Source organism: Tachyglossus aculeatus, chromosome 7 (genome assembly GCF_015852505.1).
Source record: "Tachyglossus aculeatus isolate mTacAcu1 chromosome 7, mTacAcu1.pri, whole genome shotgun sequence".
Classification (NCBI taxonomy): Eukaryota; Metazoa; Chordata; class Mammalia; order Monotremata; family Tachyglossidae; genus Tachyglossus; species Tachyglossus aculeatus.
Genome location: NC_052072.1, coordinates 45,188,695 through 45,204,839, shown reverse-complemented (window position 1 = coordinate 45,204,839; position 16,145 = coordinate 45,188,695). Strand labels below are relative to the sequence as shown.

The 16,145-nt window shown below is 42.2% G+C and overlaps 1 protein-coding gene across 1 annotated transcript in view; it reads left to right on the top strand.

Moving 5' to 3' along the window:
* The window catches only part of FARP2 (FERM, ARH/RhoGEF and pleckstrin domain protein 2), a 109,312-nt gene that overhangs the window by 84,729 nt on the left and 8,438 nt on the right, over positions 1 to 16,145 (top strand). The window contains exons 17-26 of the mRNA XM_038748681.1: positions 994 to 1,127; positions 1,954 to 2,035; positions 4,094 to 4,331; positions 6,298 to 6,428; positions 8,962 to 9,030; positions 10,839 to 10,928; positions 11,373 to 11,393; positions 11,626 to 11,708; positions 14,179 to 14,297; positions 14,856 to 15,019. Coding sequence (XP_038604609.1) covers positions 994 to 1,127; positions 1,954 to 2,035; positions 4,094 to 4,331; positions 6,298 to 6,428; positions 8,962 to 9,030; positions 10,839 to 10,928; positions 11,373 to 11,393; positions 11,626 to 11,708; positions 14,179 to 14,297; positions 14,856 to 15,019 — 1,131 coding nt within the window. The remainder of the gene's footprint in view (positions 1 to 993; positions 1,128 to 1,953; positions 2,036 to 4,093; positions 4,332 to 6,297; positions 6,429 to 8,961; positions 9,031 to 10,838; positions 10,929 to 11,372; positions 11,394 to 11,625; positions 11,709 to 14,178; positions 14,298 to 14,855; positions 15,020 to 16,145) is intronic.

Below are 16,145 nucleotides of genomic sequence, written 5' to 3'. Positions count from 1 at the left end.
AATTTCTGAATGAATCCTGGATGACTGGGATCCTGCACTAGTGCTCTGGTTGAAGTAGGCTCCCTAATAGATCTCTATTTTTTAAAAGGAAAGAAAAGAGTGCTTTAAAAACCCTCCAAATCTGCTCCAGTTGCCAGGTCTGCCTGGAACTCATTGTTTAGTTAGCACCAGTGAGAGGGGGTGACAAGATTAGGAATACCCAGGAGCTGAGTCCCAAACAGTAACAGCAGCACATTATCTCAAGGCAGGGAAGGGGCAGGGGAGGAAAAGTGAGCTTCTCTTCCTTCTCCGGCCCAGAATTTACCGCTGCCACTGCAACCAGGTAAATCAACATCCCAAGCTATAGTAGCAGTCCTTTTATAAAAGGCTGAGTAGCTGGGTACAGAGTAGCTCCTTCCGTACCAGCAATTAATCTCTTCACTCTCTCTTTCCTCTTCCTCCTCCTCCTCCTCCCAAATATATTCTTCACATAAATAATTAGTAATGACTACAAAATCCCCTAAAATTTTGTAGGTCAATTTTCAGGTAAATATCGAACTCTCATTTGAATGCTTGTTACTCAGAATTGCTGTTTTATCTAAAAGTGATTTGTATTGATGTTAATAAACATGTGCAATTGAACACAAATCTTTCACAGAATAATTTCTAGTCCCAACCATATGAAATCTCAGAGACATCTTGAATTCAGGCACAATCGTGTTGACTTTTGAAATGCTTAAACCATTGCAAACCAAACATTTGGAACTAAATCAGTACAAAATTCAATGATATAATACAAAACTAAAGGAAATTTTTGCTGTCCATTTCTGTAGGGACAGTTGCATTATGTGCTCTTTTGAATATGGAGAAAGGGAGAGAGAAAGATCTAAAACTCTTCCCTAAATATCCTTAGTCTTTCTGGGTGCTGGGATGGTAATACAGCATCTAGCCGGGACACGTTGATAACTTCGTAATTTTGCATGTTATAATACTTCGATTATTTTTCCCCTACAGTGGTTCCGTAGTGCAGTCATCAAGGAGAATGCCATGCCTGAAGGTCTGATGACTTTATTGTTCTCCAACATAGATCCTATCTATGAATTCCACAGAGGGTTCCTGAAGGAGATTGAGCAGAGACTGGCAATCTGGTAAACAATAATAGGACAGACAGCATGCATGGGTCGGCCCTTAGGCATTCTTTGAAAGTTCCCAAGCTGGACCTTTGTCTGTATTTGGTCCACTGATTTCATACCTTTAAAAGCTCCTTTAGCTTTTACACAGTGCAGAAGAAAAGGTGATAGTGGAAATTCAAACCAAAAAAAATACGGAGGGCAGGTAAGTGCCTGAAATGAGCCCGAGAGGGGTGGAAAAAATATTTAATCAAAACAAATAGTACCACAGGCCAGTTCTTCCTGTAGAAGAACAGTGAATCAGGCCAATTATCTGGAGCATATTTTTAAAAAATCTAAGTAGGAAGTCATTTCATCCAAAGCAGCTAATTGTCTGGTTCTAGAAAAGAGGAAGAAAAGGCATAGTCTTTAAAATGTATTTTATCTTTTGCCAGGTAAACTTTAATGCAGTGCACATCTCTGGAAAATGCAGTTCAATCATTGTTTCTATTTGATTCCAAGTGTCTTATTGTCATCCTGTTTGGTGCATGAGTTGGGTGATGGGTAGTTGTAATAATTATTATAATTATGGTATTTGTTAAGCCCTTACTATGTGCCAAGCACTGTTCTAAGTGCTGGGGTAGATACAAGGTAATCAGGTTGTCCCACATGGATCTCACACTTTTAATCCCCATTTTACAGATGAGGTAATTGAGGCTGACTGGCCCAAGGTCACACAGCAGACAAGTGGTGGAGGCAGGATTAGAACCCACACCCTCTGACTCCCAAGCCCATGCTCTGAATCAGTTATTCAGCGAATTGTAGCTGCTCATCCAGTTTCTGATTCTGTTTGTGCCTATTTCAGGGAAGGGCCCTCCACTGCCCGTGGGAAAGGAGATTATCAACGGATCGGCGACGTCATGCTTAGGAACATGCACAATTTAAAGGTAGTGGCATGATTCTGAAAAAATAGTTTGCTCTGGCTGTTACCCAGAACCGCAATACTTCCCGTAAAATACGAAATTACACTGTGGCTTTCATCTTATTTCTTTACCTCTTTCTCTGCGTTACTTTGTTATTAGTTTTTTTTTAAGGGCCTACAATAGAGAGCACTGTACTAAGAAATGGAAACAGACAAGTGAAAATTAGACACCATCCCTGGCCCCAGGAGGCTCAGAATCTAACAGAGGGTGTGGAAAGAAATGGGTGACAGACACATAAGACTGTGAGCTCCTTGTGGGCATGGGCTGTGTCCTCTAGGCTGTAACATTGTGGGCAGGGAATGTGTCTGTCATTATATTGTACTCTCCCAAGCGCTTGGTACAGTGCTCTGCACATAGTAAGCACTCAGTACATACGATTGATCAGTTGACTGCACAAGGGTACCATGGCTAGCCATGCCAGTTGTTGGCATGAGGACTTCTTTTCCTCTATTCCCTTTGGGTCATTGAAACTTGAAGACGTTAGCATCGAAAAGTTTGAGCGGCTGAAAACCGAGTCAGTCAGTGGGTATAGGAGGAATCTAGCCATTACTAGAGCCCGTGCTTATTTTTACATGGAGGGTCTTTCGCCTCTCCTAACCTGAAGCTGGGGCCTGCATTGAACAAAATTAGGCACCTGAAATTTGAGTGAACTTAACCCTACCATATAGCCCGCCCCCGACACAATACCACAAAAAACAAAACCCAACAGTGAACCACTTAATGACTGCTCTTCACCACATGAAACAGGCCGCAGTTATTCTCAAATAACCCTTTAACCCTTAAATGATCCTAATATGCCTATTTCCTCCTCCTTCCCTACCCAGCCTCTTTCTCTCTCTAGTTCGATCAAACACTCGGTGTAGGTGTTGTAGTAAGCGAAAATAATGGTTATTTCTAAAATGCACTGTACTAAGTGCTTGGGAAAGCACAACAGAAACACAAAATAGGTTCCCAGCTTAAAAGTAAAAACTTAAAACTAGCTGTCAACTCAGTACCTTCTCCCAGTACACCCTGTCCTCAGAATACCCTCTTGCTCCCAGCTCATCAAATAGCTTTTCTTCTTTCATGAAGCAAAGGACTCCTCCTCCCCATATGATTTTATCCATCATCTATACACCTATTTTGTTTGGAGCGCTCACGTTTTGCTTCTCTCTTCCTATAATGCACAAAAAAAAATACCCCGCACAAACTCTTGAAAAAAAAATGTAAATTTCATTTGTTAGTTTGGATAGCGGAAGGAATCCCTTTTATATCTCCTTCCGTGATGATATCTGGTTGAGGTTGTAAGCTTCTAGAGATGGGAGCCATGCCTATTTTGTTTGCCTTTAATAGCATCTCAAAGCCACATGTTGATAAGCACAGAATATATTTTTAAATAACTACAGCGGGATAGTATTTCCACCATGGATTTTTTTTTTATAGGGGTGAGGTTCAGGGTTTTCTTTGTATTCATTATTTGGGTGGGCGTTCTTCTAGTTGTATACAAAGGTGAGAAGTTTTTTTCACAGCATTATTAAAAAATTAAAAAGTAGATAATCAGTGGTATTTATTGAGGACTTCCTGTACAAAGCATTGTACTAAGTGATTGAGAAAGTACAGTACAACAGAATTGGTAGTCACTTTTCCTGCCCATGAGCTTGCAGTTTGGGAGAAAAATTGATTTTAATGGCATTTGTTAAACATTTACTAAGTGCTAGGAAGTGTATTACACGCTGGAGAAGATACACGCTAATGATGATGATGATGGTATTTGTTAAGCGCTTACTGTGTACAAAGCACTGTTCTAAGCGCTGGGGGGATACAAGGTGATCAGGTTGTCCCACATGGGGCTCACAGTCTTAACCCCCATTTTACAGATGAGGGAACTGAGGCTCCGAGAAGTGAAGTGACTTGCCCAAGGTCGCACAGCAGACAAGTGATAGAGCTGGTCCTTCTGACTCCCAAGCCGGGGCTCTATCCACTAGGCCACGCTGCTTCTCTCATCTTCTAATGCAATAATATTTTTCCTTGGTGCTCTTCTAGGAATTCACTAGCTACTTGCAAAAGCATGATGAAGTCCTGACAGAACTGGAAAAAGCGACGAAGCGGCTGAAAAAACTGGAGGTGGTTTATAAGGAATTTGAACTCCAGAAGGTTTGCTACTTGCCCCTGAACACTTTCCTGCTGAAGCCGATTCAAAGACTGATGCATTACAAACTGATTCTGGGGCGACTGTGCCAGCACTACAGGCCGGAGCACAGGGACTATACTGATTGCCAGAGTAAGTCTTTCCCTGGGTATGGATCAGCTGGTGGGAATTGGACAAGATAACTCTCCAGATGTCTTCCTCAACATCGTCATCTTCAGTGAGATTTACTGAGCACTTACTATGTGCAGAGCACTGTACTAGGCACTTGGGAGAGTACAGTTTAACTGGGCCTCAGTTCCCTCATCTGTAAAATGGGGATTAAGACTGTGAGCCCAGCAGCGTGGTTTAGTGGAAAGAGCACGGACGTGGGCGTCAGAGGATATGGGTTCCAATCCCGGCTCCGTCACTTGTCCGCTGTTTGGCCTCGAGCAAGCCCCTTCACTTCTCTGTGGCTCAGTTACCTCATCTGTAAAATGGGGATTAAGACTGTGAGTCCCACGTGGGACAACCTGATTTCCTTGTATCAACCCCAGCACTTAGAACAGTGCTTGGCACCTAGTAAGCGCTTAACAAATACCATAATTATTATTATTATATAGGGCATGGACTGGGTCCATCCTGATTATTTTGCATCTTCCCCAGCGCGTAGTACAGTGCCTAGCACACAGTAAAAACTTCTCTGTGCCTCAGTTACCTCATCTGTAAAATGGGGATTAAGAATGTGAGCCCCCCGTGGGACAACCTGATCACCTTCTAACCTCTCCAGTGCTTAGAACAGTGCTTTGCACATAGTAAGCACTTAATAAATGCCCTTATTATTATTATTATTATTATTATTATTATTATTATTAACAAATGCCATTAAAAAAAAAAGTTAGCCAACACATTCCATGCCTGCAACGAGCTTATGGTCTACTTAGGATGCTGTCATCACAGAGGTTCCAAGCTCAGGTCTAACTTGGTGTGGCATCTTGAAGGAGCATTTTGAATCCTCTCATTTAATCCCCACTCCTTTTTCGGCCTCTTAACTAGATGCAAAAGATATTAAACTTTTTAGGTTAAAAATAAAGCTGCTTCATCGTCAGCCTCTCGGATTTTTGCTGAATACCAACGGAGTGCCCAGCACTGTTGTAGGAACTGGTCGGGGTACATTTTGCTTGGAAAAAGTGCTTTGCTGCAAAGAACTTTGAAGAGTCCCCTCGATACATTTCATACGACGGTTTATGTTAAGAAAAGAAAGGTCGTCTATACAGTGAGAGAATCATAAAAGGTAGTCATTGCCGTCCGCCTAACAGAACATTAAAAATGGTGCAGTTGGGTTGGGTGAAGAGGTTTGGTGGTGGCAAATGGGGGAGGAAACAAGCAGGGGGAACGTTCCTTGGCAGCTTTTAAAAGGAACCCAATTCGATAACTTTTTTGCCCAGTATCCTGGATGAGATTTGAGTCTTAGGAGAGAAAGGCTGTGTAGGATTGCGTGGTGGGCACTGGAGGTCTGTGGGGCTTGGGCTGAGGCTGATAAATGTCTGTCTGCATTGTCATCCCTCCAAACATCATTCTTTCTATTTTTGATGAATGCTGATACGCTTATCCCAAGGTGAAAAGCTCTTCCCTTCTGTGGGAAGCACTGCAGTTACTTTTGTTTCCAGCCTGTAACTTATCTTTCAAAGTAGTTTACCTGGAAGTGTCAAAAGTTAACTGACAGATTCATTCAATCCTATTTATTGCGTGCGTGCTTACTGTGTGCAGAGCACTGTACTAAGCTCTTGGGAAGTACAAATCGGCAACAAGAGATTCCACTGCAGTAACTGGCTGCCAAAGCAGGATCATCAATCTTCAGGGCAGGATATTGGTTAAAGGATCATTTCTTTTGGATGAACTAAGTAAAATTTCCAAGTGATCTGAGAAACTAATTACTGTGAAGCTGTTTAGTCCTTGGGGATTGTCTAATGGCCTGGAAAGGAGTATAGACCCGATACTTGTGACATAAAGCCGTCTTACAAGAAATAAAGCAAAAAATCTTTCAGTAAGGTGATAAGTAAGGCCTCTTGATACTCTGTCCTGATATGTGTTTTACCAGTGCTTTTTCTTCCCCCTGTAGATGCATTAAAGGAGATTACAGAGATGACATCCCAACTCCAGCACAGTTTGATTCGTCTGGAGAATTTCCAAAAGCTGACAGAGCTGCAACATGACTTGCTTGGCATTGATAACCTCATAGTGCCAGGCAGGGTGAGTCATTTCATTCTTTTGTTTGGCATTTTTTTGAGCTAATGCTTTCCCTGAAAGAATACTATATTTTGTAACTGCATTTTACTTTTGTGGTTGGTGCTTTGTAAGAGAATTCGTGAGTAAAATAATAATAATAATGTCACCAAAGCCTGTCTGTTTGACTTTCCCAACATCTCTCCATCCAAACTGCCCCCACCCTGGTCCAGGCACTTATCATATCCCACCTTGATGACTGCATTAACCTCCTCACTGACCTCCCTGTCTCCCAACCTCTTGCATTTCCAGTCCAGAGTTCGCTTCGCTGCCTGGATCATTTTTCTAGAAAATCATTCTGTGCACTTCTTGTCATTCCTCCAAAAACTTCCAGATTCCTCAGTACTGACTTTAAGTACTCGATCAGCTCTCCCCCTCCTGCCTCACCTCACTCTTCTCCCACTACAACCCAGCTTCTGCACTTTGTTTCTCTAACACCAGTCTACTTACTGTGCCTCAATCTCATCTCTATTGCCTCAATTAGTGGTATTTATTAAGCGCTATACTAAGCTCTTTGGAAACTACAACAGAGTAGGTAGGTACAGACTCTGCCCACAAGGAGCTTAGAGTCTTTAGTGGGAGACAGACATTAAAAAGTAGATTAGGGAGAGGGGGAATAGTAGAGCATAGCCAAGCTTAAGAGTGATGCAGAAGGGAGAAGAGGAAATGAAGGCTTATCTGGGGAAGGCATCTTGGAGACAAACTCAGGCAAGGAAGTTTGAAGAGGAACGGTAGGCGGGAAATAGGGTGATACCTGGAGGTAGTCATGGGGTTAAGTGGGGGCCAGGTTTGGATAAGGAATACATGGACATCCTTGAAAGCAGTGGGGAAGAAGCCATCGGAGGATGAGGGGTTGAAGATGATGCTCTGGGACAGAAGAAGGGAGGGGGCAATTGCTTTGATGAGCTGAGAAGCACAGGTGGAGGGAGTGAAACTTTAGAGAATACAGGAGATCTCTCAGATACTGCTGGGAAGGATTGGAGAGTCAAAGAGGGGGTTGGAGGAAGATGGACTGTAGAGAAGCCGAGGAGATTTTAAGGAGAGCCACCTCTAATGGTTTCAGTTTTACTAACAAATTACGTGGACAGGTCATTAAGGGCAAGAGATGGGGAGGGCTGGAGTAGAGTTTTGAAGAGGGAGTTGAAAGACTGAAACAGCTGTTGCAGGCAATGAGCATAGGACTCAACAAGGATGGAGAAGTGTTGCTGTTGGACCGTTAACCCATTGTTCATGAACTCCCTACTTTGTTTCTGACAACCCACAACGCTGCCCATCTTCTAAACCCTATTAAAATCCTATCTCCGCCCAGAAACCTTCCCCGACTAACGTATCTCTCCATCCTAATCTCTGTCCCTTTTGTGTTGCCTCAGCACTTGGGTCCATACTCCCATCTCCACATCACTTATGGACATGCTTGGCACATAGTAAGCGCTTAACAAATACCATAACCATCATCATATACTCTGTTGCTCCCCATATGTGACATTTATTTTAGTGTCTGCCATCTCCACAAAAGGGCAGGTATCCTATTTCCTAACTCCCTTGCATTCATTCATTCAGTCGTATTTATTGAGCGCTTACTGTGTGCAGAGCACTGTACTAAGCGCTTCGGAAGTACAAGTTGGCAACATAGTTGCATAGTTGGTAACATTGCATTCTCCCTAAGCACTGAGTACAGTGCTCTGCATACAGTAAATGCTCAGCAAATATCATTGATTGCAAGGTGCGTATGTAGGGACTTCTTTTGTTTTTCAAAATTATTTGATTAAGCTCCTCTAGGGAAATAAAAATTCAAACTAAATCTAATTTATTTGTCTAACTGTGCCCTCGGACATAGAGAAATGGAAACCGTCACAACATGAAGATATTTTTTTCCATGTTCTTAAGTTATTGCATTTAAAGGGACTCACGCTCAACTCTCCCTCAGCTGAAAGTTTGCTCTGAGCTTGAGCTACAAAAGGAGAAGAGAAATAGCATGGCCTAGTGGATAGAACACAAGTCTGGGAATCAGAAGGACTTGGATTCTAATCCTAGCTCCACCACTTGTCCACCGTGTAACCGGGGGCAAGTCACTTAGTTTAAAACAAGCCTCAGTTACCTCATCTGCAAAACGGGGATTAAGACTGTGAGCCCCATCTGGGACAGGGACGGTGTCCAACTTGATTATCTCATATCTATCCCAGCATGTAGTAATGGGCCTGGCACATAGTAGGCTCTTAAGAACACCTTTCAAAAAAATGGAAAAAGTAAAATTAATATGAAAGTCTTCAGGACTCGGACTTGGCAATTCTCATGCTGTCATGCCAGAGTTGAAATCGCTTTCTGTGGCACTACAGTTACAAACCTAAAAGTCTGGCCACATTCTCTCAGATGTCTCACGTAGTTTAAATGGTGGTCTTGTTTTTACATGGAAACATTTTGCACCTGTAATTACACTGCATGGAAAATCCAAATATCAGCCACTCGGGGAGAGGTAAAGATGAATCTTCTTTTCTCTCAGGAGTTTATCCGGGAGGGCTGCCTTTATAAGCTCACAAAGAAAGGCTTACAGCAGAGGATGTTCTTTCTGGTAAGTTCTTTCTTTCTTCCTGTGTCTTTTACTTACCTTATAACTTCCCCAGCGCTTAGAACAGTGTTTTGCACATAGTAAGCACTTAACAAATGCCATTATTATTATTGTAACCTCCCCAGTGCTTAGAACAGTGCTTTGCACATAGCGCTTAGCAAATACCATCATTATTATCATTGTACCCTCCCCAGCACTTAGAACAGTGCCTTGCACATAGTAAGCGCTTAATACCATCATTATTATTATTATTATTATAACTTCCCAAGCACTTAGAACAGTGCTTTGAACATAGTAAATGCTTAACAAATGCCATCATTATTATTATTATTGTAACCTCCCCAGCGCTTAGAATGGTGCTTTGCACATAGTAAGCGCTTAACAAATACCATCATTATTATTATTATTATTATTACTCTGCCCAGAGTGGGTCCTCCATAAATGCTATTGATTAATTTTTCTATTCACAGTTCCCAGTAGATCAACTTAATTTGATGCAGTAATTCATTCAAGTAGCCAAACTGCATAACCTAGACTCACAAACCAGAGCCAGAAAGAAATTGAATTAAGCTTTAAAGAAACCAGGTGTGGTCAATAAAACTCAAGTAGTATTGAAAATATGACCATCACCACACTGGTACTGGATTTCTTTTGGTGATTTCTCCTCCTAATATCAGATGAATTTTACCACTTTGGAAAATGGGCAAAAGGCTCATGGAAATTGGGGGAGCTGGTAAACTTTTTCCCCATCTCTGCAGAGCAGCTGCAAGTGAATGTTAGATAACCTAGTCAAACATTCATTTAGACTTTCTTTTTCTCAACGATTCTTGCAGAGAGAAATTGCTTCTTATTCGTTGCTACCAAGTACAGCAGTCAATAGACTGTTTTATCTGCAATATAAAATAATAGGGACCTTGGAACTAAGAGTGATGGTCAATAAAAATGTGTAATATCTTATTGGAGGTCTGAAAAACATGATAAAAGTTTGTTAGAGTACACCTAGTACATGCACATGATTTATGAAAAGAGTAGGGTTTATTATCACCGTCATCTTGCAGATGTAGACTGTGAGTCACAGAGAGATTAGACGATTTGCTCTAGTTTATGAGTCCCTGGCAAATTTGGGAATAGAACCCCAAACTTTTGACCACTTGTTGCTTATATCATTCGATCAGCTGACTTCCAAAATGAGCCCAGGGTGGTTGAAAACCTGTCCAATGTGGGAACATTCTCTAATACCACATGTAAATTTTATAACCGTTTCTGGTCTATTCTTGGCCTGAGATACAATGACTGATTTTTCCATGGCTTAGGATAAATTCAGAATCCCTGAGATGGACGGTAGCAAAAGAATATGTTACAAGTAATTTTAGGAATAAGGAATCATGGCTCAGAGATTGAACATTTATTCATTCATTCATTCAATCGTATTTATTGAGCACTTACTGTGTGCAGAGCACTGTACTAAGCGCTTGGGAAGTACAAGTTGGCAACATATAGAGACGGTCCCTACCCAACAGCGGGCTCACAGTCTAGAAGGGGGAGGCAGACAACAAAATAAAACATATTAAGAAAATAAAATATAATAAATATGTACAAATAAAATAAATAAATAGAGTAATAGATATGTACAAACATATATACATATATACAGGTGGTGTGGGGAGGGGAAGGAGGTAAGGCAGTGGGGTGGGAGAGGAAGGAGATATCTCAGATTCATAATTTATATTTGCTTTTAGAAAACTGAGCAAAGTCTGTTTCTGCATATTTTTAAGAAATGTTGTAAACTTTTTACCACTTCACTATTTTAGTTCTCAGATATGTTGTTATACACAAGCAAAGGAGTCACGGGTACTAATCATTTCAAAATTCATGGCCATCTCCCTCTTCATGGTATGCTGGTAAGTCATTTTTAGTAACTCGTCCCTTAATCTCTAGTCAGTTCTCAGTCACTTCTTTCAGTTGCTATACCACTGTCTGATATGAATGATTGGACATTTGCTTAGCAGTGTGACTTCAGAAGCCATGTGTTATTTTAAGATTACCAGCTATACCAAACTTGCAAACCCCTTTAGCCTAAGAGGTCAGGAATATCTTCTCCTATCAAGTCAATAGTCATTACAAGGAGAGCCACCTAGGTGAGATTCTTCACCTTTGTACCTCTATACCAAAGCAATTAAATGTTTATTTCATTTCTCATAATATAGTGCCATCTGGGAATATAAACCTTTGTTTCCCCTCCCATACATGTGACTGCTTCTTCCTTGCCAATCCTAACCCTCTCCCCACTCTACCAGCCAGCTTTGTAATGAAAATGTTCCTTTTTTTCTGTGCTTGATTTACAGTTAATAGTGCTGGAGCCCCCGGTGAGTAACATTTTAGGAGCCATGCCTGGCCAGCTGTTGGCGATTGCATTTAGTCAGCAGAAGCAGCACTGTAGCGCTAGTCCCTAATCCTTTAGAATTTCCATGTAGAGCCAAATAGAATTTAATCAACACATCTCAATTAATCAGTTTTCAGATTGTGTTTATGTACTGATGAAGTTAATAGTCAACTACCTATTTTTTCAGTGATTTGCATCTTTTCTACTCTCCTTAGGTGGAAGAGAGTGAGAATGAATGGTCTGTTCCACACTGTTTCACTATCTATTCAGCTCATAAAACCATAGTGGTAGCAGCCAGGTAAGCTGTTTTCTGAGCAGGGAATTTGGAGTGCACTTTCAGACATAGTAAAAGATCTCTCAGGAGCAAGAATGCACCATATGCTCATCAACCAATCATATTTATTGAGTGCTAACTATGTGCAGAGCACTGTATTAAGTGCTCGGGAGAATATAATATGACAGAATTAGCAGACACGTTCCCTGCCCAAAACAAGCTTAGAGTCTAGAGGATGAGCTTACAGTCTAGAGGAAAACGTCTGGAGTTGGTCCCGAGAAAGGGGGTAGGAACGCTCAAAGAGATGGAAAATCAGTGCAGTGAAGAAAAGTTGGAGGAATTGGAGTTGTTTATCCTGGAGCAGAGATAGCTAAGAGGTGATATATTAATGTTCTTCATATTTGTGATGGGTTTTCATGAGAAGGGTGGCAAACAATTGTTCTTCACCTGTAAAGGATCTCATGTGGTAGAAAATAATTCCAAATTACAACAGGGCAGAGTGTGGATGCCCACAAAGAAGGTCTTTTTGACTTCAACACTTAGAACATAACCCAGACCTGTTGGTGCAGATTTGGTGTCTCTACCAATGGAATTCTTGGAAGAAAATTATTTTTCGAGGCTTGTTGATGGAATTCTGCATTGCCAATTTTCCTAAAGCATGAGGCCAAATAGAATCCTGCCCTACTGCTCCACTCTGTTAGAACTGTAGCCTGAGCAGAAAAACATCACATAGAACAGAATGGTCATGGGTTCAAATGCCCGCTCCACCGTTTGTCAACTTTGGGCAAGGTACTTAACTTCTCTGTGCCTCAGTTACCTAATCTGTAAAATGGGGATTAAGATTGTGAGCCCCACATGGTACATCCTGATCACCTTGTATCCACCCCAGTGCTTAGAGCAGTGCTTTGCACATAGTAAGCGCTTAACAAATACCAAAATTATTATTATTAACAGAATGTTGTAGGTATTTTCAAGTGACTTTTCTGATTGAAATTTTCAAAAAGGGGAGCGGCTAAGCCTTTTCTGTTAACATTGTGATAGTCACTAATAGAATAATAAGACTGAAAATGTAGAAGCATTTGAAACAAAACTCATGACACCTTCTTTTAGCATTTAATAAAGAGAATGACCTTGAGCTAGTAAAATCACCTTTTTCAGTCCAGATGGTTTTTTCCGTTTGTAATTTCAGCAGCAACATCGGTTCCTATCCTTAACTTTATCCTAGGTGCCATATAATGTTCCAACAAGTTGGTGTAATTGGGGTGTGAAGTAGTGTGGCGTAGAGAAAATAACATGGTCCTGGGAGTAAGAGTACCTGGGTTCTCATTCCGGCTCTGCCACTTGTCTGTTGTATGACCTTTGCCAAGTCACTTAAATTCTCTGGGCCTCCGTTCCCTTAGCTGCAAAATGGAGATTAAATCCAACTCCCTCCCACTTAGGCTGTGAGCCCCAAGTGGGAAAAGGACTGTGTCCAACTTGATGATCTTGGATCTACCTTAGCGTTTAGTACAGTGCTTGACACATAGTAAGCACTTAACAAGTAACCTAATTATATCCGGTCAGAAATTCCATTCTCATATGGTCCACTATCCCTCCTCCCATCTTTCTTCCTTACCTTCCCAACTTGATGACCAGTGCTTCTTCTAAGAGATACGTGAGGCAAGGAATCTTTCCCTTGTGGCTTTCAACTCACTTGGACTCTCAGCTTTCAGGACAGTGGAGTCCATAATTCCAGAGATCTCAACCCCTCCGGAGGTGACATGAAGCTTTAGTTCCCAACCAACTCAAACATCAGGCAGGTTTAGTTACTGTAAATTGATAGTAGATCCTGCATTGCGGCAAAGATTTCTGAAACATCGAGGCCCAATGAATGTGGGCAGTCGGGCTTAGGCAAAAATCAGTTGATGGCCTCGTGACTTGGACATCATGTTTCACAGGGGGACATTCCCAACAATGAAGCAGTGGTATATCTTGAGTGCTCACTGTGTGTAGAGTGCTGTACTAAGCACTTGGGAGAGTACAGTATAACAGTTGGTAGACACATTCCCTGCCCACAATGAGCTTACAGTCTAGAGGACAAGCGTACAATCTCTGAAGAGACTACCTCCCCACAGGAAACAGATTTACATTCCCCATCACTGCGGGGCTTTGGGAGCCCTTGGGCCTAGAGGCATCACTACTAACTTGTACTTCCCAAGCGTTTAGTACAGTGCTCTGCACATGGTAAGCGCTCAATAAATACGATTGAATGAATACTACCCTGAAACTGGCTTTTCCTCAAAGGGATGGGGATTCTTCAACCTGGCTCAAAGCAACGTGGGGGGAAATCTGTCATCCCATCGATCCTTCAGGGATGGTTCCCTTTGCCAGAATGCACATTTGCTCCTAGACCAGTACTTGCCCGCATCCAGGAGCTTCAAGCCTTTTTGATTATAGGGTTTGCTCGTTTAGTAGAGGCAGGTATCAGATGAGTAATCCTGCCTCTCCCTTACAGCACTCGCCTGGAAATGGGGAAATGGATGGAAGACTTAAACACTGCGATCGAGGTGGCCAAGAAATTCAGTGAAAAATCTGAAACGCTCCTTGCAAACGCCAGATATAACTGTTCCAACCGTAAGTGCTATTTTCCATTACTGGGAATAAATGTTGAAGGTGCTCCATGGGTAGGGTTGGGCTATTTATCAGTAGCCCACAGGGAGTGATTTTACAGTACACCCTTTCTTTATTTAACCAGTCATGATGTCTGGAGGATTCCTCCTTTTTTAAATGTTTTACCTCACCCAGAATATAAGCAGGCTGAGACAGTTTCTCCAGCTAACATCTAGAAATCTGGGAAGAATTTTCTAGGTCAGTATTTATCCTCTGGCAGTGTGACATCTCATTGCTTTTGTCAGAAGCGTACAGTATTATTATTTTAGCATTCACATTTTCCCCCACCCAAGTGAGGCTTTATTTCACATTATTCCCATCTGAAGAACATGCCTTGGTAAACACGAACCCGTCCCGCAATAACCTTGAATCAAGAAAGCTTCAGCAGTGTTCCACCTAACTCATTTAAGATGTGTAAATGTTAAGTTTCTTTGTTTCTTGAATTCAGAGGTAAACTCGACTCCTCGTGTTGCTTGTGGGTCCTAATTTCGTTAAACTGCTCCTGAATTCTCATTCCCTCAGGATCCTCAGATGAGCTCTCTCTAGAACAGGAATCTGAAGAAGATATTCACTCTTCACATAACTCCTTGGACAGGCCAAATCACCACCGTGCCAATACTACCTTGCACGTGTGCTGGTATCGCAACACCAGTGTCTCCATGACCGACCACAGTGTGGCCGTCGAGGTATCCGCCAGGGCACACCCGCCTCCCGTCTTGCCCTCCCTCCGTCTCGGCACTCTCTCGGCGTCCTCGGTCCCCGATCTGGCTGTCTGTTGGTTTCTCATTTCATCATTTCATTCCCGTGGCCGGCTGGGGAGGGAGAGGAGATGAGGGTAACAGTGAGAGCGTACGGGATCTGAGCCTGTTTTTTCTCCCTCCTCCGGACCATTGTGCCCTTTTGCTGTGAGGCGAGGACTCCTTTGCAAAGAAATTAGACAAGGCCTTTGTAGGACAGGGTTGGCACCTGAAGACGTCCTACCCTAGGCCTCACAGGCTGCCCACCCCAGACCTCATCCTTCCCTCCTTTTCCAGCACGTCCACCTTTGCACATTGCAGACCTCCGCTGAATGTTTTTGCTGCACAAAATGATTTATTATTGCAATTCTTGTCATTATTAATGATAGCAATAGTCACTGTGGGATTTATTAAGTGCTTACTATGTGCCAAGCACTGTACTAAGCACTGGGGCAGATACAAGATAATCAGATTGGACACAGTCCCTGTTCCACATGGGGCTCACAGTCTGAGTAGGAGGGAGTAGGATTACAGATGAGGGAACTGTGTGGCACAGGGAAGTTAAGTGACTTGCAGAAAGTCACCCAGCAGACAAGTGGCAGAGCCAGGATTAGAACCCAGGTCCTCTGACTCCTAGGCTTTTATTATTATCATGTTGGCGTTTGTTAAGCGCTTACTATGTGCAAAGCACTGTTCTAAGCGCTGGGGGTGATACAAAGTGATCAATCACGTGGGGCTCACACTCTTCATCCCCATTTTACAGATGAGGTAACTTAGGCTCAGAGAAGTTAAGTAACTTGTCCAAGGTCACACAGCTGACGTGGTGGATCTGGGATTCGAACCCATGACCTCTGACTCCAAAGCCTCTGCTCTTTCCACTGAGCCACGCTACTAAGCACTTTTTTGCTTTTGCTCTTTCCCCTAAGGCATACTGCACTCCTAAGTGGCAAGTTTTAAGATTTAAGTATTCCTATAGAGCCTGCATATCATAGAAATATATCTTACAAATTGAATCAGTATGGAAAGTATCCCAATTTGAAGACTTCACTCAGTGATGGAAACATTATGTATCCTG